This window comes from Labrus mixtus, chromosome 12 (genome assembly GCF_963584025.1).
Source record: "Labrus mixtus chromosome 12, fLabMix1.1, whole genome shotgun sequence".
NCBI classification, from domain to species: domain Eukaryota; kingdom Metazoa; phylum Chordata; class Actinopteri; order Labriformes; family Labridae; genus Labrus; species Labrus mixtus.
Window position 1 is genome coordinate 2,799,876 of NC_083623.1, and position 26,062 is coordinate 2,825,937.

Genomic DNA, 26,062 nt, shown 5'->3' on the forward strand with positions numbered 1-26,062 from the left:
GGTTACAGGAGAAATCAGAGAATGTCTGATTTGGGTGAAAGGTTTGGACACATGTTGACTCACTAATTCAGATGCCTGCAAAAGTGAACCTGACCATCAGGAATTAACATTCATTATTTCTGTTTTGTTATTAAAATGCCTCATGCCAATGCAACCGGGTCAGAGTCGGATCAAGCAGGTGACATTACTTTGCCGAAACCGCCTTTATTTACATTTTACACAAAGATTCACAGCGAGTCAAACGATTGATTGTTTAAGACGCAAAGATAAGATAAGGAAGATAAAGAATAATATCAGTTTCTGCATGTTGTTAAAGTGTGTAAATATTTGAACAGAGTAAACCAAAGGAGAAGAAGTTTAGAGACAAGCCAGAAGTGAGTCATGTTGTTTATATTTACAGTCTTTCAAAAATATTTACCAAAGATTTTCACAGACGTTCAGACAGAAACGGGTTGTAGTGTTGATATTTCAATGTGTACAAATTCTTTGTATCGATCGCTGCATCTACGTCTCCCCCCCCTCCCACCGTGTCTGTATTTATAACGCAGGAATCAGCTGGTGGCTCAATATGAAAAACAATCAGAAACTTAAAGAGTTAACAATGTTACAGCCTGCTGTAGTCAGTGGCTGTAACTCCACTACACAGCTCTGTGGAGTGAAACTGAACATATAGTCCCTAAACACACACTCCCTGTTTGTGGTTTTATCTGACACACACTCAGAGTCAGATAGCGGCTTCATGTGTGTGTGTGTGTGTGTGTGTGTGTGTGTGTGTGTGTGTGTGTGTGTGTGTGTGTGTGTGTCTTTGTGCTTTGGTTACAGCAAACTTGTGACAGTCACAGAAAGTTATTCATCATTGGAATTGTAGTAATGTCTACAGAGAGCAAAATTTAGTTACATTATAAGTTTTTTTTCTTTTCTTTCTCCGATCTGTTAAACTATCTGAACCAGGACAAAAATCATGTTCTCTTTTACATCCATGTGTCACACATGTAGCATATAACGCCTCCACCTCTCTACAAACAGATGCAGATGTATGTAAATAGAAGTGTGACTTCTGCAGGGTTTTGCAGCAGCAGCAGCAGCAGCAGGAGGAGGCGGAGGAGGAGGAGGAGGAGGAGGAGGAAGTGGTCGTGGGTTTGAGTCGGTGCGGTTCGGGGCTGCATACTGTGTTTTTTCTTCCTCCTGTGTAATTTAAACCTGCTGCTGCTGCTCCGCGTCAGAGTGTTCAGCTGTTGAGGTGTCAGATTCAGTTTTGACACCCCGACCTGTCAACACGACTCAGGAAATGACAATCCTACAGACAATATTATGATTAGAGCGTGCAGGGTGACCCGGGAGACGCCGTGGTGGAGGAAACTGGATCTGAGGCGACCTCACGGCGCTCACCCAGAGGAGGATAAACACGAGGGCTGGAAGGAGAAGCTGAGACAAAACTAACGATATTGATATTTCATCATTAAAAACAAATACACTTCTTTATGAGTTAAGAATCGAAACATCTTTTTTAAAGGATTGTCCTGATATTTTTTGAAAGCTTCTCGTGTTCCCCAGAGGTCAAATTAATTAAGGTAGTGACCTTCATTTTGTGACCAAAACGTGGTTAAAAGGTGCTCGGAGTGACTGCAAGAGTGACTCTAAACATCCACATCGTAATCGGGGAGTGTTTTTCATCCCGTTCTTTAAACCGTAAAGCGTTGTTTCTGTCTTTTTAAAAATATAGCAGGTCTATCTATAATCTGTAATCATGAATCATTTTACTCGCTTATTTAAAAGTGACGTACCGAGCAGAACATGAGCAGCTCTGCCCGGTCACACTTCCTTTGCCTGTTACTTCCAGAGACAGTAAATGACACTTCTGTCTTTTTCACATGGATCTTCAAAATGACCTTCCTATATTTCTGAGCTTTTAACCCCTCATGAACCAGGATGTGATTTAGTTTGAATTCATTTTTATTTTATTGTCTGTGTTTGTTTACTTTCTGCTTGTTGCTTTTATTGTCTGTTGTGAAGCACTTTGTTACTTGTATAGAAAAGTGCTATACAAATAAAGTATTATTATTATTATTATCCTCTGTAGCTTTTTGCTCTAAGTGATGTTGCTGTGAACTCTCAGCTGCGTTTTGAAGGCCCCTGTTAGCGACGTTTAGAGGATATTTCAGAAAAGGTCACTGATGGAGTCCAGAGGTAAGTCAGAAGACGCGTGACAGCGAGCAGCCACGGGATGACAGCTAACGTTAGCCGACATCACTCGGACATCGATTATATTTTAAATGATTATCATTTTTTTAAAGATTTATTTTGGGGTTTTTTGTGCCTTTAATGGAGAGAGAGGACAGTGGATAGAGCCGGAAATCAGAGAGAGAGAGAGGGGAACGACATGCAGGAAAAGAGCCACAGGCCGGATTCAAACCCGGGCCGCCCGCTTGGAGGACTACAGCCTCCACACATGGGGCGCACGATCTAACCACTGTGCCACCAGCGTCCCATTTTAAATTTAGAGATTTAGAGTTCTCCTCTTTCACTGTGCAGTATCTCTGTACTTTCACAGAGGACAAGTTTAAAATTAAATACAAATAAAAGTCTGTGAAATCTCAAGGTACTTTTCATTTGTTTCAAATGGGAAGGAGCCCGGCGACAACATTTTGTCTAACCTAGTAACAGTAACCAAGGAGGGCGGGGCTTTCACAAAGGGTTGATTCTAATCATGTTGCTTTCTCTTACTTCTGTGCCCTTTAAGAGGTTTGTTGGCAGAGGCTGAAAGAGCAACGACAATACCAAGTAAAGGTTGACAGAGATTATAACATCCTCGCCCTTTGTCTTCACCAGTAATCCTAATCCAGCCGGAGTTCTGATGCTGGTGATGGTTGATCTCCCTGATCTCAGAGTCAGCCCAAGAAGCCAATTTGAAGCGATGAAGCAGGCTTACAGGCCACAGCACTGACCAATGAATAAACAAAAGATTAAACCACCCTTACCAGAGAGAACCACCTCCACCAGGTCTCCTTCGTGGATCTCGTCCGCTGAGGTCAGGCGCTGCAGGATGTTGTCCGAGTTCAGGTCGTGGCGAAAAAGAAGGATCTTGTCGTACATCCCGAAAAATCCACATTCAGGGAACTGAGGAGGAGGAAGAGGAGAAGAAGAGGTCAGGGGATTCAATCAGACTCATGGTGAAGTTAGAAACACTGAGAGTGCTGCTGAGGTCAACTTGAGATTATAGAGGGAAAAATGGTTAAAGGGGACATATTATTAAAAATCCACTCTTACAGTGTGCATGAACATATATCTGTGTAACCTGAGAGTCTACTGACCCACAACATGTGAAATAAACCCATCCAGTCCTTTGTTTGTGGTCTGCATAAGTCTTACAACACAGAGAAAAATGCTCTGTTTCAAATGTGATCTCCTGATGTCACAGTGGGATTCTGGTAAACAAAAATCCCCTCCCCTCCCCTGGTATCTCCACCCATGGACTCCACCCCCAGCCTAGAACAAAACTTTTTCACAGGTCCGCCATTTTTATTCTCTCTACAGAGGAGTGATGTCTACGGGGAAAACTCGGGGGGGGGGGGGGGGGGGGGTCATTACATTTAAAGAGACACACACACCAAAACGGAGCGTTCTGAGAGAGCTGGTTTATACAGGGTCACAAACCTCCTCTGGTGCTTGATTCATGTTATATTTTGACCAAAGCACAGATGTTTCATTTAGACCACAGGGGGACTGTTTGAAAAGGTGGAGGAGGGGACTGTTTTAAAAGGTGGAGGAGAGGACTGTTTGAAAAGGTGGAGGAGGAGACTGTTTGAAAAGGTGGAGGAGGGGACTGTTTTAAAAGGTGGAGGAGAGGACTGTTTGAAAAGGTGGAGGAGGGGACTGTTTGAAAAGGTGGAGGAGGGGGACTGTTTGAAAAGGTGGAGGAGGGGACTGTTTGAAAAGGTGGAGGAGGAGACTGTTTGAAAAGGTGGAGGAGGGGACTGTTTGAAAAGGTGGAGGAGGGGACTGTTTGAAAAGGTGGAGGAGGGGGATCATATGTCCTCTTTAAAAGTAAAGCCATCTTCGTTGTTCTACACGCACACACACGCATGCATGCACAATATTGTCTTACCCCATAACTCATTACAAAATATATCAAATATCTTTAAAAGCCCTTCTCACTACAAACATTATGTAGGTGTCAATATATAAACATGTAGAAAAAATCGAATCCTCACATGAAATCAATGCAGAATCTGCATTTAAGAAGAATATCTTTATTTAATATCCACTTTAAGACTTTTTAAATTAGAGTTTATTTAATAGACGAGATGCAATTCAGCAATCCAGAACTTGAAAGTGCCACATAACGCTTCCTAAGAAGACATACTAATAATGAAGGTTGGAAACTGTTCCAGGTTATGAGACAGGTGTTGAGTGTAGAGTTAGAAGTTTGGCCTGTGGGTGGCGCTACAGTCGTGACTCCTTTAAAAACAAGAAGAAAAGAGCAGGTTGAGCTTAACGGTCAAAGCTGCAAACATCAAAACGTGTAATCCACATCTGTCAAAGGGCTCAACCAGCCGACCTTTGACCCTGCTCATTAAGTGTCCTTTTATCCCGGAAGAGCCACTTGTCCTCTTTAACAATAACGCTTCTCATTCATGACTTCATCCTCCTCTTAGTTAACCATTACCTCACCTCATCTGAGGAACACATGACGAGTGATCAAACTCATTCAGAGAAAAACAACTCTGGGAAACTTTGCTGCTTCTGAATCCGTTTCCACTTAAATCAACCGACCATCACATCCAGGCTGGTTTTTATTAAATCTCATTTTCTGGTTAAAAAACACCCGAGGCTGCTGAGGCCGTCTTCTTCCCCCAGACACACAGAGAGGCTTCCCAGCAGCTACATCCTCTTTAGAGAGAACTTAACACGTCATGTGATGATGGTTCACCTCTGGGTCACTGTGTTGTCAGATTATCACAGAAAAAGATCAAAACTGTCAAATGTTTTTTCCGGTGTGTATGGACAAGTTACCAGAGCAAGCTGCTTTTAACCACCAGGATCAAAAATGGAGAAATATATGATTTGAAATAAACCTTAGGTTTATCTGCAAGCTTGATTTGTTTAAAAAACTCATTCAACACATAGACTGTGAGCCTGGGTGACGGAGGCTCATCAGTAGCAGCCGCCATGTTGGAAATGCAGCCTAACGACAGGCTGAGAGTGGAGCGGGAACCGAATGAGCCAAAGAGAATGAATGGTTGGACTGTAGCTAAGTTTGCAAAATGACTAGTCATGATAAAATCCTAATTAAAGGTTGAATGTGCAACATTTTACATATAAATGTATCTGAAATCCAGTATATCCTCTGAAAATGACGGCCGGCTGACTCCTCCCCTCACGTATAAAAGTTGTTTAATTGAGGGACTAGAGAAAAGAAGAATAACATACTGTACTCACTGCTTAACTGTGTTTCTAGATCACGCTCATTTCAGGTAAATTTACATGCAGTGTGAAGATACGAGCATAATAAAGATCGCTAGCATTAGCATGCTAACACAACAATGCAGCGCCAGTTGTTTTGGTTTCATGCTGGTGCTCAAGGGCGACATCTGCTGGATCAAAAAAGTTGCATATTCTTCCTTTAAACATTGATTTATAGTACTGGGGCTACTATATCAGAACTCTGTAACAAATCTCCTTACAGTGAAATCTCAGAGTTAGGACTCCACTTGAGTATGATCTCCCCCCTCCCGTCTATGTAGGGATCATTTCTGTAACAGTTCCAGACATCAAAAAAAAAAATAACATTCTGTTTACACAACTAGCTGTCCTGTGATCGCTTTAAAGGATTCAACTGAAGCTTTAACAGCTGTGTGACGGCAGCCAGATGAAGCAATCTTCATCAATGCAATGAAGCAGAATTTGTAGCTGATGACGGGGAAATTATGTTAAAAATTGACGCTGCCTGCCTGGTCTGCGTCCATGTGTATCCCCACAACAAAGAATGGAATGTGAATTTTCAAACATTTCATGTCGCGTGCAGTGTGTGAAGGTGGCGGATGCACTCTCGGTAATGACGGCACGTTTGTCAGCATTATAAACTAGTATATTGCTCACACCGGTATATAGGACGCAGCTAACTTTTTAGATGACAAACAGGTATTAAAAGTGAATCTTATGGGGCGCTGGTGGCACAGTGGTTAGTGCGCGCGCCCCATGTATGGAGGCTGTGGTCCTCCAAGCGGGGGCGGTCCAGGTTCAAATCCAGCCTGTGGCTCCTTTTCCATTAAAAGGCACCAAAAGCCCATGAAAAAAATCAAAAAAGTGTGTCTTATAGAACTGATTGAATACTGATTCCCCTTGAAGGATGTGGTTCTTATTTATTTGACACAAATTACAAATATGTGTGAGACAAGTAATAATCTTATCCATCTTTTGATTAATACAACTACAGTTTTAAGTCTTCATTGAAGAAGAAAAAAAGACTACTTACTACTTTCTTATTTGTGTTTTTGATCAAAAGTAAATGTCAATTAAAAAGCAGCCCAGAAGAATGCTGGTGCATTGTGGTGTGTGTTGTTATAGTTTTGTGTACTGGTTTCCTTGCGTTCTGCACACATTGCAGGTGAAGCAGCTTCCTGCACCGAGCCGCTCTCTGTGTTAGCAGGATGTTAGTAGGATGTTAGCAGGATGTTAGTAGTGTGCAGGTAGTATGCAGCGGGGATCCTGCAGCGCAGCAGGAAACCAAAAACAACAACAGGTGAGAAGGCAGCAAAGAAGACGTGCCGCACACAAACATGTATGCACCCCGAGACAGACACAAAGAGAACATCCATCATGAATTATAGCTGAGGTCCTGACACCCAGGGTCAACATGTGGCTACCTCATCGCTCAAACAAATAAACAACACACAGAGACACAACAAACAGGACTTATTAATTATGTCTTTACAGGACGGGTTTTCCCAGCAGGTGAGGACAAAAACTGAAGATTGTGAATAGAAAGCGTAAACAGGTGAACAGCTCTCTACCTCCTTTTAGGGCAGCCAGATACTCTGACTGTTAGAGCAGGAAACCATGAGGAAATGTGATGTTTTCTGAGGTCGATTTGTTTTTTCTTCTTGATATTTCTGTTTTTTTTTGTTTTTGTCGTGAGTATGTATACATACAAAACAATAACAACACACAACTCCAATTCATCTCCAGTGAGGGCGGCAGACACCCCTCTGTATCTTTATCTCTATGGAAACATGTTGTCCCTTTGAAATTAAAAATAAACATAGTTATTACAGATATTTGGTTTCTTATTTTTAGTCATTTGGCTTCATTTCTAGATTTTTTTCCCAGTGCGAGTAAGTTTGTATCATATGGGTGTTTTTTCCTTCTGGATGCCGATTGTTTTTTTTTGTTTTTTATCTAGCTTTAATGTCTCGTTGTTGTTTTGCATCTAAAGTCAATGTATTTCTAACGTCAAGACAAACATGCAGCTGAGCATTTCGATGGCTGTCTTCTTCTTCTTCTTCTTGTGAAACCGTGACTCAGCAATGAAACAATCCTCCATGCTGATTGGACGACATATCTAAACCAGAAGTGAAACATTTCTGTTCAGCTGCCACGGTGACATACTTGGGCTCCGTCCAATCCCGTGAGAGGAAGACGTCGGACGCTGTGTTCTCTTTAGGTGAGCAGAGAAAACAGCTGTAAGAGTTCTGTTAATGGACAAGAGTGTGTGCTTAATACACACTGATCCCTCTTTATGGTTAATCCTCCATTAACCAGGTTTTAACCTCCGCACACACACACACACACACACACTCAATCCCTCTAACTCTTCTCTCGTTCCCTCTCCAAATTGAAGCCATATTTCTGCACACCACAGTTCAGTGTCTGTTGTCGGGGGTCGAGAAGCCAAAACCTTCAGGCCCTGCAACATGACCTCTGACCCTCAAACACAGTGGCTGGAATGAGAGAGGTCTCCGTCTTTGACATGAGGTCGTGTTTTTTAACCACTTAGGGGAGGGGATCCAGCACGTCTTCATGTGAGCAGCACTCCCGTCTTTATCAGAAGGGACTAAGTGTTCATGGAGCCTGGATAATCCTGGCTCACTCCACACAGAACTTAAGCCTCTTTTAAACTATACTCAAGCTTTTTTTTTTGATTCATTTGCATTTCTTATTTAATGTTTGATCAATAAAAGAATAAAAACTAACATATTATTTAAGCTTCACTGTGCAGGGTGTTTATGCAGAGCTTAATTCAAGAAGCCATTAGACTGTGCGTTCACCTTAAAGCTGGGGTGAAAATCCTGTAATTTACTTTTACTTTGGTCTGAGCAAGAAGACTTCTGCACCTCCTCTGAAGCTCAGTTTTCAATCTTTAGAAAATCAGATCTGGCCAGCAAATCACAGGTAGTTTCAGTGAGAGAGGCGCTCCTATTGGCTGTCGTCGAGCGTGCAGTTCAGACCTTTATCAGTTCAGTTCGGAAGGAAAATGTGTTTTACAGCAGTGGGCAAAAACACAACAAATAAAAAGACACGACGAGAGGTTTTTTGTTTTTGGAGAAATGCTTCCTCTAAAAGCTTTTAAAAAAAATTGTTTTATTATAGAGTGTCAAAAAAACATGCTTCCTGTTTTCTTTACAGGGCAAATGCAGCGAGTAGTGGTGTTTAAAAGTGACCCTGCACTGGAAGCATTTGACTGGGATTATTGTCCATCGAGATATGCTTCCTCTGTCATCTTATAATGATGAATAATAATTCATTTCAGAATGCTACTCGTCTTTAAGCAGAAAAAAGAAGCAAAAATAAACCATGAAGAGGAAGAGTTTAAAGAGTGTTTTAAAGTTCAAGCAGACATCTTCAAATTGCTCGTTTTGTTGACTCAGACCAAAGAACCAGAATATTATGTAATCTAGTAAATCCTCTGAAAGCAGAAGGTGGAAGTGAGTTTGAAAAAAGGATCTAAAACGAGCTGTTGTGAAAAATGTCGCAGTTTTATTTTTACATGTTAATTTATTTATACCTTTAGTTTCATGTTTTGTGTAACGTTGTTGATCAGTCATGTTTCAAAACAATAACCCCGCCCCCTCCTTTTTTTAAAAATATGTACTGTATTGTGTAATGTAGCACATCTGTCGCCTCCCTGAAACACCCGCATCTCATTTGATTTTCACCTCGCACATCTCCGACACCAGGATTATAAAATCACTCAAACCAGCAGCGACATGAAGAGCACAAACGGATCAAAACAGCCGCTCGTCTTCCGCTGCAGAAGCTAAGAGCCTTTCAGCTTCAATAAAACTCTCCAAGTCTTTCGCCGTTTGCCTGCAATTAGCCTGCAGGGACGGCGCTAAAAACGGGGGCTGATGGGGAAATGTGAAGGTAAACAAGCAAGCGCGCCTGGTTTCCCTGCATCCGCTCAGCTGTCACCTCGCTCAGGAAACAACAGGAAGCGGCTCGGAGTGGGTCAAGGTTGTTGGTGTGCGAGTGTGGGAGTTTCATTCATCCACTCGTTGAAAAGGCTGAAATCACCACCCACACACCCACACACACACACACACACACACACACACACACACACACACACACACACACACACACACACACACACACACACACACACACACACACACACACACACACACACACACACACACACACACACACACACACACACGAGGCTCTAGTTGATTTTTTTTTTAAATCATTTAAAGTCTCACAAACTTCTTTTTCAATCAGTCAAAAAGTTTCTCTTGGGGCGCTGGTGGCGCAGTGGCGCAGTGGTTAGAGCGCGCGCCCCATGTATGGAGGCTGTCGTCTCAAGCGGGCGGCCCGGGTTCACCTCCCACCTGTGGCTTCCTTCCCGCATGTCATTCCCTGATTTCCAACTCTATCCACTGTCCTATCTGTACAATAAAGGCACAAAAAGAAATCTTTTAAAAAAAGAAAAAGAAAAAGTTTCTCTTATACTTTCTATTCCAGGATACTGAGACTCTCCGCCTTTATGACCTGTGTCCGCTTCAGAGCGCTTCTCACCAGCGCTCACTGTTGCTAGGTTACGAAAGTTAACTCCTGCTTCCCTCTGTAATGTCTGTTAGGTGCGTTTCAATCACTCCCTGTCTTTAATATTTCCTTTAATTCAAAGAAATATCACAAAGAAAACATGACATCAGCAGCAGCAGCGGCTCTACCTGGAAGCTGTTCCCTCGAGTCAGACTAGCTTCTCCTCCGCCATTGTTTTTTTTTTTTTACAACGCTCACGTCTTAGGCAAGGAAAAAACAAGTTTATTTGTGTCGAACACTTCAACAACCAGGCGATTCAAGGTGCTTCTCACATCGAAAAGACATCGAAAAGCATCATGACAGAGGATTGGACGGTAAGGGGAAAGTCTGTGGACACGGGGCCTTTCTGTTTAAACTTTTTATCATTTTGGCTTAATGTGATTTTTTTGTTAAATTCTGGTGACACTAGTGATGGATGAAACAACACTCCCTCAGTAATTCATTCATGCTGATTTAAACCTCTCCATTAAGGAATTAGTTCCATTTTAATTATTTTGCCTAAACGACGTGTTCTATGGACTTAAGGGACCTTAATGGAAAGCCTCCTGGAGACTTGGTGTCTGTAAATAATCACTGTGTAGCGCTCAACTGAAAAGATGCATGAAAATCTGTTGATCTAAAAGACATTAAGTTGCCGAGTTGTTTTCAGTTGCACGTTGCTGCTCTCTGTTGTACATCTGTTACTGTGATGACCACAACAACATCCTCCCCCCCTCTCACATACCTCGCCGTGTGTGTTTGTGTGTCAAAGTGACCTCCGTGTTTCCTCTGGGTTCATTCAGCGGCAACACGACCACGCATTAAAAATTAACTCCACACCACAGGAACTCAACAGGAACACACCGAGTATGAGACACGAGAAACGGTGTGTTTATGTGTCCAGGAGTGAGACTGATCTGAGTTTATTCAGATTTAGACAGAACTGAAGAAACACCACTGGACTTGGTAAATAGTAAAGCGCTTCTTCTGACCAATCAAAGCTCTTCTACTCCGCAGGTCACACCTACACATTCACACACTGATGGTAGAGGCTGCTGTGGAAAGAGTCCATCAGATGTAACTAATCCTATTGATAAACATTTCTGCTGACCCCAACTTGGGGTTGTGACACATCGGACACCTGGCTGCAGGAGCTGGGGATCGAACCCCCAACCGACTCCACCACTGATCCCCAGCCGCCCCACTGTCAGGTTCCCTAAAGCCTCAATCTATAAAACCAGTTTTCCTATAAGATCTCTGGTATTGTGAAAGCTTGACAGCCGTCCGTTGATCCAGAAGGAACAGGGAAGTAAAGGTAAAATCACAAACGCTGCACAGAAAACCAGAGAAGAAGAAGAACACAAACTGCAGCTCAAAAATAACTCCAGCTGAAGGAGACACACACTTCAAGTAGAAAGCTTTTTCTTTCCAGACTCTGGTGCCGTTTGTTTGTAGGAAGTACAGGATGGTTGAGGCCGTGAGGTCACACCAAACTGTTAATGTAGGAAGTAACGACCTCTTCCGCTCACTGTGACCTCAGAGGTCACATGGTCAACCACAGGAAGTTGGTCGCCTAGCCCCCAAAAGTCCTTCCGTACACAAACATGTGAAATCCCACAAACCAATACAATTGCACACTTTTTTTCTGGTGTAAAAAAAGAATTATTGGAAGTAAAAATGAGCAACATTTAGAAAACAGAGAGAATCCAAAATCCAAATTGTACATCGTGCCCCTTTAAAAGTCCTGCTGAAGACAAGGAAGTATACTCGTTCATACAGTATGATGTCATCAAACTGATCATTTAGATGCAAACAAGTGTCAGATTTCCTGGTTAGATTCGACCTGCTGGATGGAGTAAAGAAAATATCAAACAATGCCATATTTCCTGTTTCTGACCAGATGACGAGACGGAAACAAATCAACTTCCTGGTTTTTATCTGATCTGCAGATACAGTAGGAAGAGGTGAAGGAAGAGGGGGGTAAAGGTCATTTAAATTTTGACATTTAAGCGTGTCAGTTTGATTGCGGAGATTTTAAAATGTGCTTTGCCCTTAACTCTGACTTCCAGGGAGGCACTTCCTCCAAGGCTGCACGGAGACGATCAATCCTTCAGTTTGTGGTTTGACAACTTCCGACCAACAAGCGCTCAAAACTGTGCACTACACAACCTGCCAAACTCAACTCAGGGGGAAAACAATCATTTTTACAATCAATGGACAACAGCGGACAAAATCCAAGCAACAACATTTTGTGTCGGAAAATCAAGGCAATATGAAAGTGCAAAAGATCTGCACCTTCCAAAGCCAAAGAAACCCCATGAGGTCACAAATTAAAATCTGTCTCTTTGCTAAGTTAAAATTCAATAACATGTAAATCATAACGTGGAAGTTTGGACATATTCAAATGAATCATTGCAGCTTACAGGGTTACAAGTCGTTCATACTTTTATTATCAGAGCATTTAACTGTTGTGTAGGCGGGTCGAGCCTCATTATAACACTCACATCCCTCTCTTTCTCTCTCTCTATTCACTTCTCTACCTGGCCTTGGTAACCGTGGAAACCAGTGTATCTGAGGACTCGCATCACCTGGACATCAAAGGAAGGAGCTGAAATTATGGTTGAAGTGTAATCATTTTTTGATCTGCAGATTCATTTTACCTTTTTTTTTTTTTTTTATCTCTGATTATTTTTCTCCTGATAACACTTTTAAAAAAAAACTTTTTTACACTTCTATGATTTCTTGATTTTTTTTAAGACCTGATGTGTCTTTAATTTCCCCGGTTATGTAATCTGTCACATCTAAGGTAGCCACATGTCCGATGTGTTCTTGGGCAAGACACTTAACCCCGAGTTGCTCCTGCTGCTTTGTCGGCGGCAGCGTATGGATGTGTATGAATGGACGAGTTGATACTGATGGTCAGAAGACAAGAAAAGAAATATACAAGCTCAAGTCAAGTTTCCATTTAAGAGGTATGGGACTGTGAAGATGAAAGGTGAAATGTATTATATATAAAAATATGATGAAAAACAATACTCCCACTCGCCCCATGTACAGAGGTTACGGTCCTCGTGGGTTTGAATCCGGCCTCTGCCCTTTACTGCACGCCGTACCCCGCCCCAAAAAATACAACTTTAAAAAACAAAACATATTTTTTAGGCCTAACCTTCTTCTTTTTTTTTAAGATATTTATGTTTTATTTCATGGGGACCTTAAAAAAAGTGAAAAGTGTAAACTTAACTTAAAAATAAAACTAGAACAAAATTCTTTGTTATTTTTCACATCCAACAGACAACGAACAACACAACTATCAATCTGATTGTTTCTGCCAAGAGTATAAATCCAACACTCTCTCTTTCTTTTTTAGCTGTTTTTAGTCTTAACCAAGTTTCGGCCTCCCACACTGCCTAAAACTCTAACAATAATCCGACTCCATAATCACTTAGCCTTCAGAAATAAATAAGATATATTATCATGTGACCATAAAAAACAATGTGCTGTTATTCCTAGTTATAAAAATGTCAGATATTAATGTTTTAGGGAGGGAGAGTCACAACAACATATTAAAAACGCTATCAAAAAACTATGAGCTCAATAGGATTAAAAAAACAACCTGATGAGGTAACCACAGTAAAGAGTTTATCACACCCTCCACGCTGGGACTGCTGTGTTGTGTGTTTGTATGTGTGAAGGTGGTCAATGTGGCGACTTGCGAGGGCGGGGGGGACTTCCCTACACCACTACAACCCCCAGTGGAGACGACGTAACGGCAGTCATTTCCAACCTGAACCTTCAAACTCCCCACAGACGGAGCTCACGGCTTCACCGTGTGGACACAAAAGCAGGAAGGAGTAAATTCCACTGATGATGTCATTCTGTAGGCCAAACTGGAGCCCACCTTTTTCCCTCATAGAGGAGCTTCCTGCTGGGATTTGAGATCAGTTAAGAAAAGTATCAGGTAGCTGTGATAATTAAGCAGCAAGCAGCAGGGAGGGAAAGTACCTCAGTGTGTTTACTCAAAGTCTCAAATGTTTCCAAGACAAACATTTGCAGTCTCCAGCTTAAGGACATCACTTTGGGAAAGACTCTGAACCTCCAGATTTGCCACATATCATCCCCAACCCTCTCCTCCCAATTGTCTCTCTTCAGCTATCATGTCCAAATAGAGCCATAAAATGCAAGAAGACAAAGATTCTAAAGATTACTGTCATAAGAGAAGAGTTTCAAAAGAAGATTCACAATTATGAAACATGTGTCTTCCTCTCTCTCAGCCTGTGAGGTTTATCTATCAGACATCCCCATTAAACACAGGAAGAGCAGATGAGTCGACAGTAAACAAACCAACCCGCCCTGAAGATCCTCCAATTCAACACAAAGCTGTGAAATAGGAGGTAAGGAGCGCAGACACAGCAACACCAACACCAACCAGGAAGTGGCATTCCCTGAGGAAAAAGACCTTTTCCTCTAACTAAGAGACGTGGAAGGTAAGGTAGGTCCAGAGCGTCAATCAACCAGCCAATCAGTGAAAGGATGGAGAGGTAATAACAAGAGTCACCAGCACAATCTCAGATCATCTGTTGTGTAATAAAGATGAACCTATAGGTGCAGTGTGTGTGCAGCTATGTTTGTGTGTGACTGTGTGCTGGTGGAGGAGTGGGAAATGCGTGTAGTACAGTCAAACAGGTGGCATGTCAGTCAGAGCGCTAAACCAGTAGATGGTGGGAGATAAAGTCAGACTGAGAACAGATGTCTGAACGTGAAGCCTGAGAATCAGCTCGTTTACTCCAACACTAAACTAATGTGGTAAAACGAAATAGCAGCCAGATCATGATGAAAGGCAGATATTGAATTGATGTTACGTTGTTCTAGCGATGCTCTTCCTAAGTCCCGCCCTCTTACGTTCTCTACTCCCAGTAACAGTCGAGCAAATTGTCAGGAAGGAGAAAATGTGCAAAAGTCTTTTTTACCTTGTTTATACATTTTAACATGTTTAAAGTCTGTGTATTTTATGTTTGTGATACAAGAGAAGACTGTTATTCTCACCAGACCAAATTTAAGTCGTCAAAAAAATCCTCAAGTATATGAAATTAAGCTCCAAAATCAGGAATAATTAAGCAGTCATCTCTGCTCCGGGATGCTGTTGACGTGTTCGTTGCATGCACACTCCATTAGTCATTAACTGCAATTCAAATTCTTCAGATTCTGGCATCAAAGGGAAGATGCACTTTGCAAAGTGAAGGTCTCGCTCACTAGCAAAACTGCAGACTGTGAAGCGGAAACTCGCAGTAACCTCCCGATTGAGCAGGTGAAACGAAGATGCTGAACTTTCAATCCCCCTGCACTTTAAGAGTACAAAGCGCCCCACTAGAGAAAACAAGGTAGTAAGAAGAGAAAGGGTCCACAGTGGGAATGAATTAAAAAAGAGTACTTAGCTAGCTATATACATGTTGATTTGACACATTCAGTTCACAAAGGCTTTGACATAAAGGAGAGTTCAGGATCTCATGTTTTCAAGGATAAAAGGAGGCGGAGCCACAAGTTGGACTGGAACCCAGGACGCCCGGTTGGAGGACTGCATCCACCGTACACGGGGCACCACCTAACCACTAGACCAATGGTCATCAACTGGCGGCCAGCAGCCAGAATCTGTCTCCCCAAAGCTTCCCATCGGGGTTGACAGCTATCAGGCTTATTATGTGCAAACATATTTTAAAGTCCGGTCCCCACAGTGTCTTTTAAGCCCTTTTTAAAAAGTTGATGACCCCTTCCCTAGGTCATCTGTGTCCCAATACAATTTAATATTTGTGAAGTTTTCCAGCGTAAAATCTACCAGCCCAGAACTTCTAGAAAAAACAGTCTTCAAACGTACCTTTTGGTCCACGATGGAGCAGACGAGCTCCCTCACAGCAGACAGCGAGTGGTCTCCGGGTTCAAGTGTGACCGTCTCCCTGGTCAGTCCGATCTGCACAAGGAAGGAGACCCCGAGGATGGACCCCCGGGAGTTGGTGGGGCTGGGAGCGGTCTGGCTGCCGTTAGACAGCCGGCTGCAGAGGGTGGCGGGCGGGCTGGGGGACGGCGACGGGGTCGGCGGAGAGGCATTCTGAGGGAGTGCGGAGAAAGACCGCGGGGAGGCCGGCGGCAGGGGCGGGCTGTTCTCGGCAGACATCGGCTGCTATCTGTGACGTCGTCTGGGGCAGGAGGAGGAGGACGTCCCGGGACGTTAAGAACATCCAAAAATGACCTCAGAATGCTCAAAAGGCGTATTAATCAGGCGAGCATCTCCCAGCAACAACAACAGAAGTGACACTTAAGGCCAAGATCTGACAAGTTCAACTGTAGAGGGATCTATAACAGAGTCAAGTCTTCAGGCCCCCCCCCCCCCCCCCGCCGCTGCATGAAGCTGTGGATCGTGATGTTAGCAGAAACACATCCAGGAAACTCTGCAGATGTGCTGTTTCATCTTCCTGTCTTCACAGGGTTCATCTGTTGAGAATAAAAGACGACATATTAGAGAAGAATGTTGTAATTATTCAAAACATGTCCCTTTAACACAACTTAGTTTGACTTGTTATATAAAATAAGCAAAAAATAAAAATACTGAACAGATTCACCTGAACAGACAACCAATCTGTTGTACCTGGATTAAATGAGAAGATATTTGATCTATACAAGGAGGCAAATGTCAATCAGCGTTCTTTTCAAAAGGCATAGAGGACGTGCAAAATGTCTCGATTTGTACACGACCCAGAAAATGTTCTTGTTTAGGAAGCTACCTAGAATCTACCGGGGAGGAGAGAGAGTGGGGGTGGGGGGGGGGGGGTGACATTCAGCAAAGAGTCGAGGTTGGATATGAAACAACAGCCACAGCGACGAGGACTAAAGCTTCCATATATGGGGAGTGTGTAAAATGTTTGATGCATGAGTGCTTAGAGCTTGAGTAAGAATAGGAATTCAAGCCTTTTAAAAAAACAAGTAAAACACTTAAACCCACAAATCAATCATCATATGAGAAAAATATGAGATAACAAATGTAAAGAGTGCATTTTAGTTTAAACTCAGTTTCTTTGTCTGTCTGCTGTTCTCCATGTTTTACAGACCACCTGTGTGTAATGTTGTAGTACTCGAAATCTTCTTGAAGGTCTCGGTCTCGTCTCGGAATCGAAAGCATTTTTACTCGTTCTTGTCTCGGTCTTTTTATCCCCCGGTTACGGCTGCAACCTTGCCGGTAATACGCTCTGAATTTGACACACACAAGTTGATGATTTTTCTGTGATTTCTCTGGTCTTCTCTCGGTCTCGCCCTGCCTTGCTCTTAAATCGGTCTCGAACCCCTAAATGTCTCGGTCCCGGAGCACTCTGGTCGGTTAGCGTGGTCTTGACTACAACATGGGCTGTGTGTGTGAAGCCCCCCTCACTCTGACATCTCTCCATTAGTGCATGTCCTGTTTGTGCATGTGTGTGTATTTAAGTCTGTGTGTGAAGCATGTTCAACAACAGAGTGTAAAACTGAATTCCCCAGAGGGATTCATATCTTCTTCTTCTTCTTCCAAATCTCCCCCAAAATAATGTTGTTTCTCTCCACTGATGTGGCACTAATTAATCCTAGAGTAGATGATAGTCAGCTTCACCTGAATGCATCAAAAAGGTGTGAAAGCATGAACATTACTCACAGGCCTCCATACAGCTGGTCAAATGTACACATGCTGAGTGAGAACGCATCGCTTGACTACATGAAAAGTGTTTTGTTTTGTTATTTATTGCGATAAATTCAGACTTTCACAATGTGCTTTTCATATCACGATAACAATAAAATCCTGATGAACTGCCCAGCCCCATCATGCAGACAGAAATATCAAAAAGTAGATGCTTTACTTATATCATTTTAGTGATGTAATTGTATTTCTCATCTATGTTTTCAAAGGGTTATACTGGGATTCAGGCAACCAGGAAAATGTTAGATTTCATATCAATAAAGCCTGTGATCATTTGTTTTAAAGGGGACATATTGTGAATAATCCACTGTTACAGTGTGTCTGCAGCAAGTCTAAGTGAGCTGATGTGAGAACGCCGCAGGACATTCTCCGGATAATTCACCTGGAGCCAATAGGAGGGCGGAGTGAGGTTTCTATACTGTGACTTCTGCACGGTGCACAGAGTCTGCACGCGACCACTACGATCTCTGTGCACGTATTTAAACGGCTGCATTGTGTTTTCTGTTCTCCAGCATGTTGTTGTCATTCTGTTGGATTACACATAGCATTGATATGAAGATAAATATTCTCATTATAGCGCCATGTAGTGGATTCTGTTGCTTCTTCTGCTACTTCAGTGTTGTTTTTTACATCATGTCTTACCTCCGGAGACCCCCTGCCCCCCCCTCCCGTCTGACAGGGAAAGTCTCCAGGTGCTAGGTCGGAAGAATCTCCAGAGCAGTTCTCCAGAAATTATCCAAATATTATCCAGAGTGAAAACGGCTCTTGTGATGTCACAGTGGGATTCTGGTAAAAAAAAAAAAAAAGAATCCCCTACCCTCTCCTGGTATCTCCACCCATGGACTCCACCCCCAGACTAGAGCTAAACTTTTACATGTCTGTCATTTTTATTCTCTCTACAGAGGAGTGATGTCTACGGGGGAAACTCAGGGGGCGGGGCTTATTGCATTTAAAGAGACACACACACACCAAAACGGAGCGTTCTGAGAGAGCTGGTTTATACAGGGTCACAAACCTCCTCTGGTGCTTGATTCATGTTATATTTTGAACAAAGCACAGCACAGATGTTTCATTTAGACCACAGGGGGACTGTTTGAAAAGGTGGAGGAGGGGGATAACATGTCCTCTTTAAGTTTATCGGGCTGTTTTTAATACATATTTAAAGAAGTTGGAGACACCATTACCTCTGAGGATTTGGGCGGGGTTTCCGTTTCCATGGAGACGGATAAAAAAAACTGTTCGTTAAAGTTCCATCCTAACGGCTAGGCGAAGAGTTTCTGTCCCGTCTGGAGAAACTCCTCGGTCCCCCGTGGGTCCGGGACGGTGAAGTAGAGAAAAACAAGACAAGACTGAACAGCTACACTTTTTAAATTACTCTAAAAATCTCCGTTGTTTCCAAAACTTCAAACTTCTTGACAGGCGTAGAGTCCGTCCGAGCAGCAGCAGCTTCATGCGGATCTGATTATCAGAGAGAGACGAACACACACAGATACAAACCACCTATTATGCTGCGTTCAAGTGAGGTCGGATAAATCGGAAAGAGGAACTTCAAACTTTTAAAATGCACATGAACACCTCCTCAAGTTGGAAACAACTCGGAAAAGAATTGGGTGCCCGACTTGACGTCAGAATCGTCATCACATAAGGGGCTAAATATGTTTTGTTAATGTTAAAATACTTTTTATTCATTCACGTATTGCACATCAACTTTTTCCCCACCCGCAAAATTCGACCACCCGAGCAGCACTTGAATGCAGCATTACACAACGGAGAAGGAGATGAGCAACAAAGACATCTCACTCTGACAGAATTTCCAGTGACCGGACACCCAATGTTTCTACACGCAAACTAACAGCAAGACTCAAAACAAGTAAAAGTACACATTTTACACTTTGGAAATACTCTGTTTGAAGATTGGATTTATACAATTTAAGCGAAGTGTATGGATGTTTAAAAGTAGTTTGTGTGAGTTTTTCGGGGACTGTTTTATTACTTCTAAGTGAGTCATTGTTCCAATCAAAGACGATCACTGCTTGGACTCTCATCAGATTATTTTGTGGCACCCTCTCATGGTAGAAATACTTCATTACACGAAATGCAATTCAGGTACATTCTTTTTATTTTAATTCATAAAAATGATTAAATAAGTGGTTTTATTTTACTTTAATAAAAAAAAATAGTTCAATTAAAAATAGGATTTAGGCTAAGCACCAAAAGTTGAAGAAGACCTCAACCTGTCATACCAACTTTAGAGAAATATGATTTTATTATTATTGGATTAATTAAAGTTATTGATGCATTAAAAATGTTTCACTTTAATGTTGCAGCTGGTCAACGTGGAGTTAATCTTCATTACTTAAAATACTTCCATGTAGTAAGTTATACATCTTTATTTTTCAGCTTCGTCATAATGACTCAGTTTGTGCCATTAACATGATGGTGACAGCCGTTATGAAAGCAGCAACCAGGTACAAACCAATAGAAGCACAAACTTAAATCCATGTCCAACAGACAATTCCTCCACCGTGATATAACCAACAACAAGATACTCCTCCATCTTCTTCATCTCCTGGATGGTACATGAATTTAAAAGGGCCTTCAGCACTCTGTACTAACTGTTATATACAGCCTATTCATAAGAGCAGTCGAACGTCACTTCCGGCTCGCCAGAGTGACCACGCCCCCGTTTGTATCGGCGGTGGATTAGAAAACACTGCTAGCCGTGCGATTAAACGCGATTGCGAAGCTTTTTGTACTTCAAACTATTTTAAAAACACAATTTAGTATCGGGTTTTCATTTGCAAAGGACAAAGGAGGGTAAAAGAAGAGCTGTGTGTGTTTGGACTGAAACTAGAGAGGATTAAAGTGGTAAATTGTGGGACCTCTGTCGTGTTCCTGCTAACACCTCGTCTCGCCCCACTCATCATATTTACACTCACGTATGAATACAAAAGGTTTTAATATCATCCAGGTGACTTTACATGTGTTATTCTAAATCAGCTGATAACTCAGAGTTTATGTAAACGTCTGTAACCTCTCCATTACAGCTATGAATACTGTTAGAAACTATTACAAATAAATATTATTTAAAAATAAAGAGCCCTCTCAGGTAACTTGGTTAATAATGACTCATCAGGTGTTTAAAGTCAGTTTCCTCTGATGACTCGTTTGAGCAGTTTGACGGAGAGAGATTGAACAGACACTCACGTACATGGTTCATTTTATACCGTTATGATGCCGATCTCTGTTCAGAAATGTCATATTTTAAATGTTTACATCACTGCTCATCAGATTTAGGCTCATACTTGAAGTTTTAAAGTACGGTTTTCATTTTTTAAGACCTTAAATCGGTAATGACCCCAACTTGTCCATTAACCGCCATTCATTCAGATGGAATGATATCACCCAGAAAGGGGCGGGGCAGGCATCGTTTGGGCAAAGTACCCGGATGGGTTGCTCTCATGAATAATATGTGTTTAACTGTTTCAGGAGCACCACACTCACACAGCCCACTGTCATTAATTAGATTTAAAGCTGATTTTGCAATTGCTTCTTCTTCTTCTTCTTCTTCTTCTTCTTCTTCTTCTTTGGCAGCTGACATCAGAAAAGTGTCATTACTGCCATCTGCTGGATTTAAATATCCCTCAACAGACCTGTTCTCAAAAGAGATTTAAACAAGCATCTTCAGCCTCTCTCTCTTTCACCACCCTCCAAAATACTTTTCTCTTCTTACAAGTCCCTCTCTCTCTCCATTTCTGACTTCATGTTCTGTCCATGTGTTACATACTTCCTACATTTAGTAAGTACATGTTCACCTGCTTCTGCTTGATTGCATACCTCACAAAGAGCAGATGAATGTTTTCCAGTGATATGCAGAGTACTTAACCTGGTCATTACTCCTCTCTTCTGTAGCTCCTCCCCCTCTATTTGCATTTCAAACTTTGAACGCACGCCACGGCCACACCCTTTGATGAAATAAAGTGCAGAGTACAATGGGATGTGTTGAACACACTTGACACTGAGTTTGCGTCGAACGGATGAACGCTTTCGGACTAGCTTTATTTTTCACTTCTGCCAGTCTTTAATTTTATACATATGTTTATGTATTTTAGTTTTACTTAAACTGTATTTCTGTTTTCAAAAACAACATTTTATTCATATTTCAACACAATATGCACAGAAAATAACATTATGCACTTATTAACAGTTAATAAAGCTCCTCTGCAGGTACTGGATCTAAAGTGGGAACACTACTTATAAAGGTTAATAAATACTTTATTATGCACTTATTAAAAGCTCAGTGGGAACAGGGTCCAACTTTCAAGTAAACGCAGAAACAAAAAGGAGGTCTATTGAACTTCCACTCAAACAGTTTTTGAAAAGAAAAAGGCTACCACAAATACAAGTATTATCTTTAACGTTAACTGTAAACAACATTATGAAAACATTTGGTGTGTCATAGCTACCAACATATCAAGTTCAGGGAAAAAGCATAGTTGTTTTTAACCCATGTTACTGTAAATAAAGTGTTGAAGGTGGACAAACATCAGAAGACTAGGACACCTTGAGCCCAAGGTCTGAATACCAGTCAAGAGATGCACACAGGAATACATGTATGTAAGGAACACAAATATTGCAGGACAAGAGTACAATATACAATTTACTAATGCAATTAACAACTTAATTAATAAAGTGTGCACATGAAATCAAACAAACATTTGAAGTGTCTAAGCCCAGTCTTTTTCGTTGGGGTTCAATCCAGGTGTGTGTTTCTGTTTAATCTGTGCTCTATGAAGTAGCGAAGGAAGTTCTTCCTTAGAAGAAACAGTCTTCTTAATCCCACTGGAGGTCTCGAAGGTTGGGCTCACTATCCAGTTAGCTGCTCGACATTCTATGGTGGATGCTCTTGTTGGTGGATGGTCTTATGGATGAGCCCAAAATCCGCATTTTACCAAAACCTGACCTACAGACAGGTCACACCACCCCTATAAAGATAAACATGCACGTCAGCATCAACACAGGCTTCATCTCAATTTAAGCACTTAACATTTAACACAAAGTATTAAAATAACATCTGTTGTTATTCACAATTTTCCATTAGCTCTGTTGTACTACAAAAAAGGTTAAATATTTTCTTTATCAATTTACTGTTGAGCTTTTTATTGATTAAAGAACATAGGACACTTTACTGTAATAACTGTACTATGAAACACTGAAGTTCTGTATGAGAGACTTCACAAAAGAGAGTGAAATTAACAAGAGGGAAAATACTTTCATCATAACTTGCATTAAACTATTCCTTACTCATTTACATACATACTGTGGCACCCTTCATGGTGTCAAACCTTTGATCTTACAGATCACAAGAAGCCTGAATAAATACTACATTTTTCAGAGATGCTATTCATTCATTTTTTATTATTATTTATCTGAACAAAGAGCTTTTTTTTCGGCGAGATTGCTCTCCCGCAGCCGCCCTGTCTCTCACCCACCCCTGAGACCGGGGGCCAGGGAGAGGAATCTCGCGCGAGATTGCTCTCCCGCAGCCGCCCTGTCTCTCACCCACCCCTGAGACCGGGGGCCAGGGAGAGGAATCTCGCGCGAGATTGCTCTCCCGCAGCCGCCCTGTCTCTCACCCACCCCTGAGACCGGGGGCCAGGGAGAGGAATCTCGCGCGAGATTGCTCTCCCGCAGCCGCCCTGTCTCTCACCCACCCCTGAGACCGGGGGCCAGATCTTTCCCTCTTTCCCTCTTTCCCTCTTTCCCTCTTTCCCTCTTTCCCTCTTTCCCTCTTTCCCTCTTTCCCTCTTTCCCTCTTCTCTACCGTGAAAAGCATGAAAAAGCCAGAAAACAAAAGCAGAAAAACAGCAAATTATACAAAAGACAAAAATTGAAGGGGGCAGTGGTCACCACTGATATTCAATAGGTTCTTCTGTATGACTTTAAATGTATACTGCACTTCCTTTTGGTAGGCAATGTTAATTGCATACAGCAGACCCATGAGCATAGCTACCATATGCTACCAATAGCCCTTCATGCCATGCTGCTTGATCTGATGCTCCAGGACGACCTCATCTTCTATCACCAGGAGGATGCTGATGTTCATATGCTTTGTTATGCCGTCCTCAGTGTCTATAGATTTACAAAAGACAGAAAAAATAGATATAGCTGTAAATTGTTTGTAATACTCTCTGAGAAACAACATTTTTAGCCGGCAGATCACCCTATAATCCTTCACTCTGTGAGTGAACTGAGCACAGACACAAAATATGGCAGCGCCCAGTAAGACCTCAGGGTTTCTCTCTTCCTGCAACCCTAGCCCTGTGGTAACACTTAGGGGAGTTTACAGTCAGCTGAATCAGCGCACTTGACATAACACTGTGACAAAGTGGGTGAGCAGCTCTTCTCTTAATCACCACTTGTCACTTAAGTCTTTATTTATTTATAATAATAATAATAATAAATTAGATTTATATAGCACTCAAAGACGCTTTGACAGGAAACAACAACAAAAAACAAAGCAAAAACTAACAGAACAATACAAAATAGAAATAGTGTCAAGGGAAGAGGATGAGAGTCAGTGGTTGTAGGTGGTGATGAAAAGATGAGTTTTTGGGGATTTCTTGTAGGAAATGAGTGTGGGGGAGTCTCTGATGTTTTTAGGGAGAGAGTTCCAGAGGGTGGGAGCTGCAATGGAGAAGGCCCTGTCCCCCCAGGACCGAAGGTTGGTCCTGCAGGGGGGGACAGGAGGTTTGCATCCGCAGACCTGAGAGTGCGGGTGGGAGTGTGTCGGTGGAGGAGCTCAGACAGGTAGGGGGGAGCCAGGTTGTGGAGGGCTTTGTAGGTGATGATGAGGTGTTTGAAGTGGATACGCTGGGGGATGGGGAGCCAGTGGAGGTCATGAAGGACAGGGGTGACGTGATCTTGGGTGCGGGAGTGTGTGAGGAGACGAGCAGCGGAGTTTTGAATGTATTGAAGTTTCTTGAGTGATTTGGATGGTGAACCATAGAGGAGACTGTTGCAATAGTCTAATCTGGAGGTGATGAATGCGTGGGTGAGGGTCTCTGCAGCTGAGAATGAGAGTGATGGGTGGAGGCGGGTGATGTTTCTGAGGTGGAAAAAGGCTGTTTTGGTGATTTGTTTAATGTGTTTGTCGTAGGAGAGGGTTTGGTCGAAGATGACACCAAGGTTATGGATGTGGGGGGAAGGGAGCACTGTCGAGCCATCGATGGTGAGGGAGAAGTTGTTGGTGGATTTGATGAGGGATTTGGGGCCGATGATAATGACTTCTGATTTGTCGCAGTTGAGTTTGAGAAAGTTGGTTTGAAGCCAGGATTTTATTTCAGTGATGCAGTCAGTGAGGATTGAGTGAGTGGCAGGAGTGATGACTTTGGTGGCGATGTGGAGCTGGATGTCGTCGGCAAAGCAGTGGAACTGGAGTCCATGGCGGCGGATGATGTGACCAAGGGGGAGCATGTACATGATGAAGAGTAGGGGACCTAGTACTGAACCTTGGGGAACACCTTCGGAGAGAGGAGCAGTGGGGGATTTGCAGTGGTTGATGCTGATGAACTGGTATCTGTCCGAGAGGTATGATTTGAGCCAGGAGAGTGCAGTGCCGGTGATGCTGAATGTGGTTTCAAGGCGGGAGAGAAGGATGGAATGGTTAATGGTGTAAAAAGCTGCGCTTAGGTCCAGTAGGATGAGGATGTTGAGGTTTCCGGCATCAGAGGAGTGGAGAAGGTCGTTGGTGATCTTGAGGAGAGCTGTTTCGGTGCTGTGGTGGGAACGAAAACCAGATTGGAATGATTCATAGAGGTCATTGGCAGAGAGGTGAATTTTGAGTTGTGAAGCAACAGCACGTTCCAGAAGTTTTGAGAGAAAGGGGAGGTTGGAGATGGGTCTGAAGTTGTTTGGGATGTCAGGATTGAGTCCAGGTTTTTTCAAAATGGGGGTGACAGCAGCAAGTTTGAGAGATGGTGGAACGGTACCTGTGGAGAAGGAGGAGTTAATTGTTGAGATAATGAGTGGGGATAGGGTAGGAAGGCAGGCCTTGACAAGACTGGTGGGGATGGGGTCCAGAAGGCAGGTGGAGGTTTTCATTCCTGTTGTGAGGTCAGAAAGCTCTGCAGAGGAGATGGGGGAGAACTGAGACAGGGGCTGACAGGTTAAGGGGGGGCAGGTGGAAGAAGGGGGGACAGATACAGAAGGGGCTAGGTTGTTGTAGATGGTGTCTATTTTTGTTTGGAAGAATGACAGGAAGGAGGTGCATTTGTCTGCTGTGAAGGATTGGGAACCGTTGTCCAGAGGGTTGAGGAGTTTTTTGAT

At 42.6% G+C, this 26,062-nt stretch overlaps 2 protein-coding genes across 4 annotated transcripts in view; one reads left to right on the top strand and one right to left on the bottom strand.

The window, feature by feature from the left end:
• xrn2 (5'-3' exoribonuclease 2) overlaps positions 1 to 10,167 on the top strand; it is a 173,916-nt gene extending 163,749 nt beyond the window's left edge. The window contains exon 30 of one of the 3 annotated variants that reach the window (XM_061051489.1): positions 10,158 to 10,167. The gene's annotated coding sequence lies outside the window, so the exon portion shown is untranslated. Of the gene's footprint in view, positions 1 to 1,073; positions 1,091 to 10,154 lie in introns of those variants that run through there. The other 2 variants (XM_061051491.1, XM_061051490.1) reach the window with 2 other exon arrangements.
• Positions 1 to 16,307, bottom strand: part of LOC132984627 (serine/threonine-protein kinase D3-like) — a 34,149-nt gene extending 17,842 nt beyond the window's left edge. The window contains exons 1-2 of the mRNA XM_061051492.1: positions 15,893 to 16,307; positions 2,979 to 3,117 (exon numbers count right to left, since the gene is read on the bottom strand). Of these exons, the coding sequence (XP_060907475.1) occupies positions 2,979 to 3,117; positions 15,893 to 16,189 (436 nt within the window). The 5' untranslated portion in view covers positions 16,190 to 16,307. The remainder of the gene's footprint in view (positions 1 to 2,978; positions 3,118 to 15,892) is intronic.
• Positions 16,308 to 26,062: the final 9,755 nt, after the last annotated feature.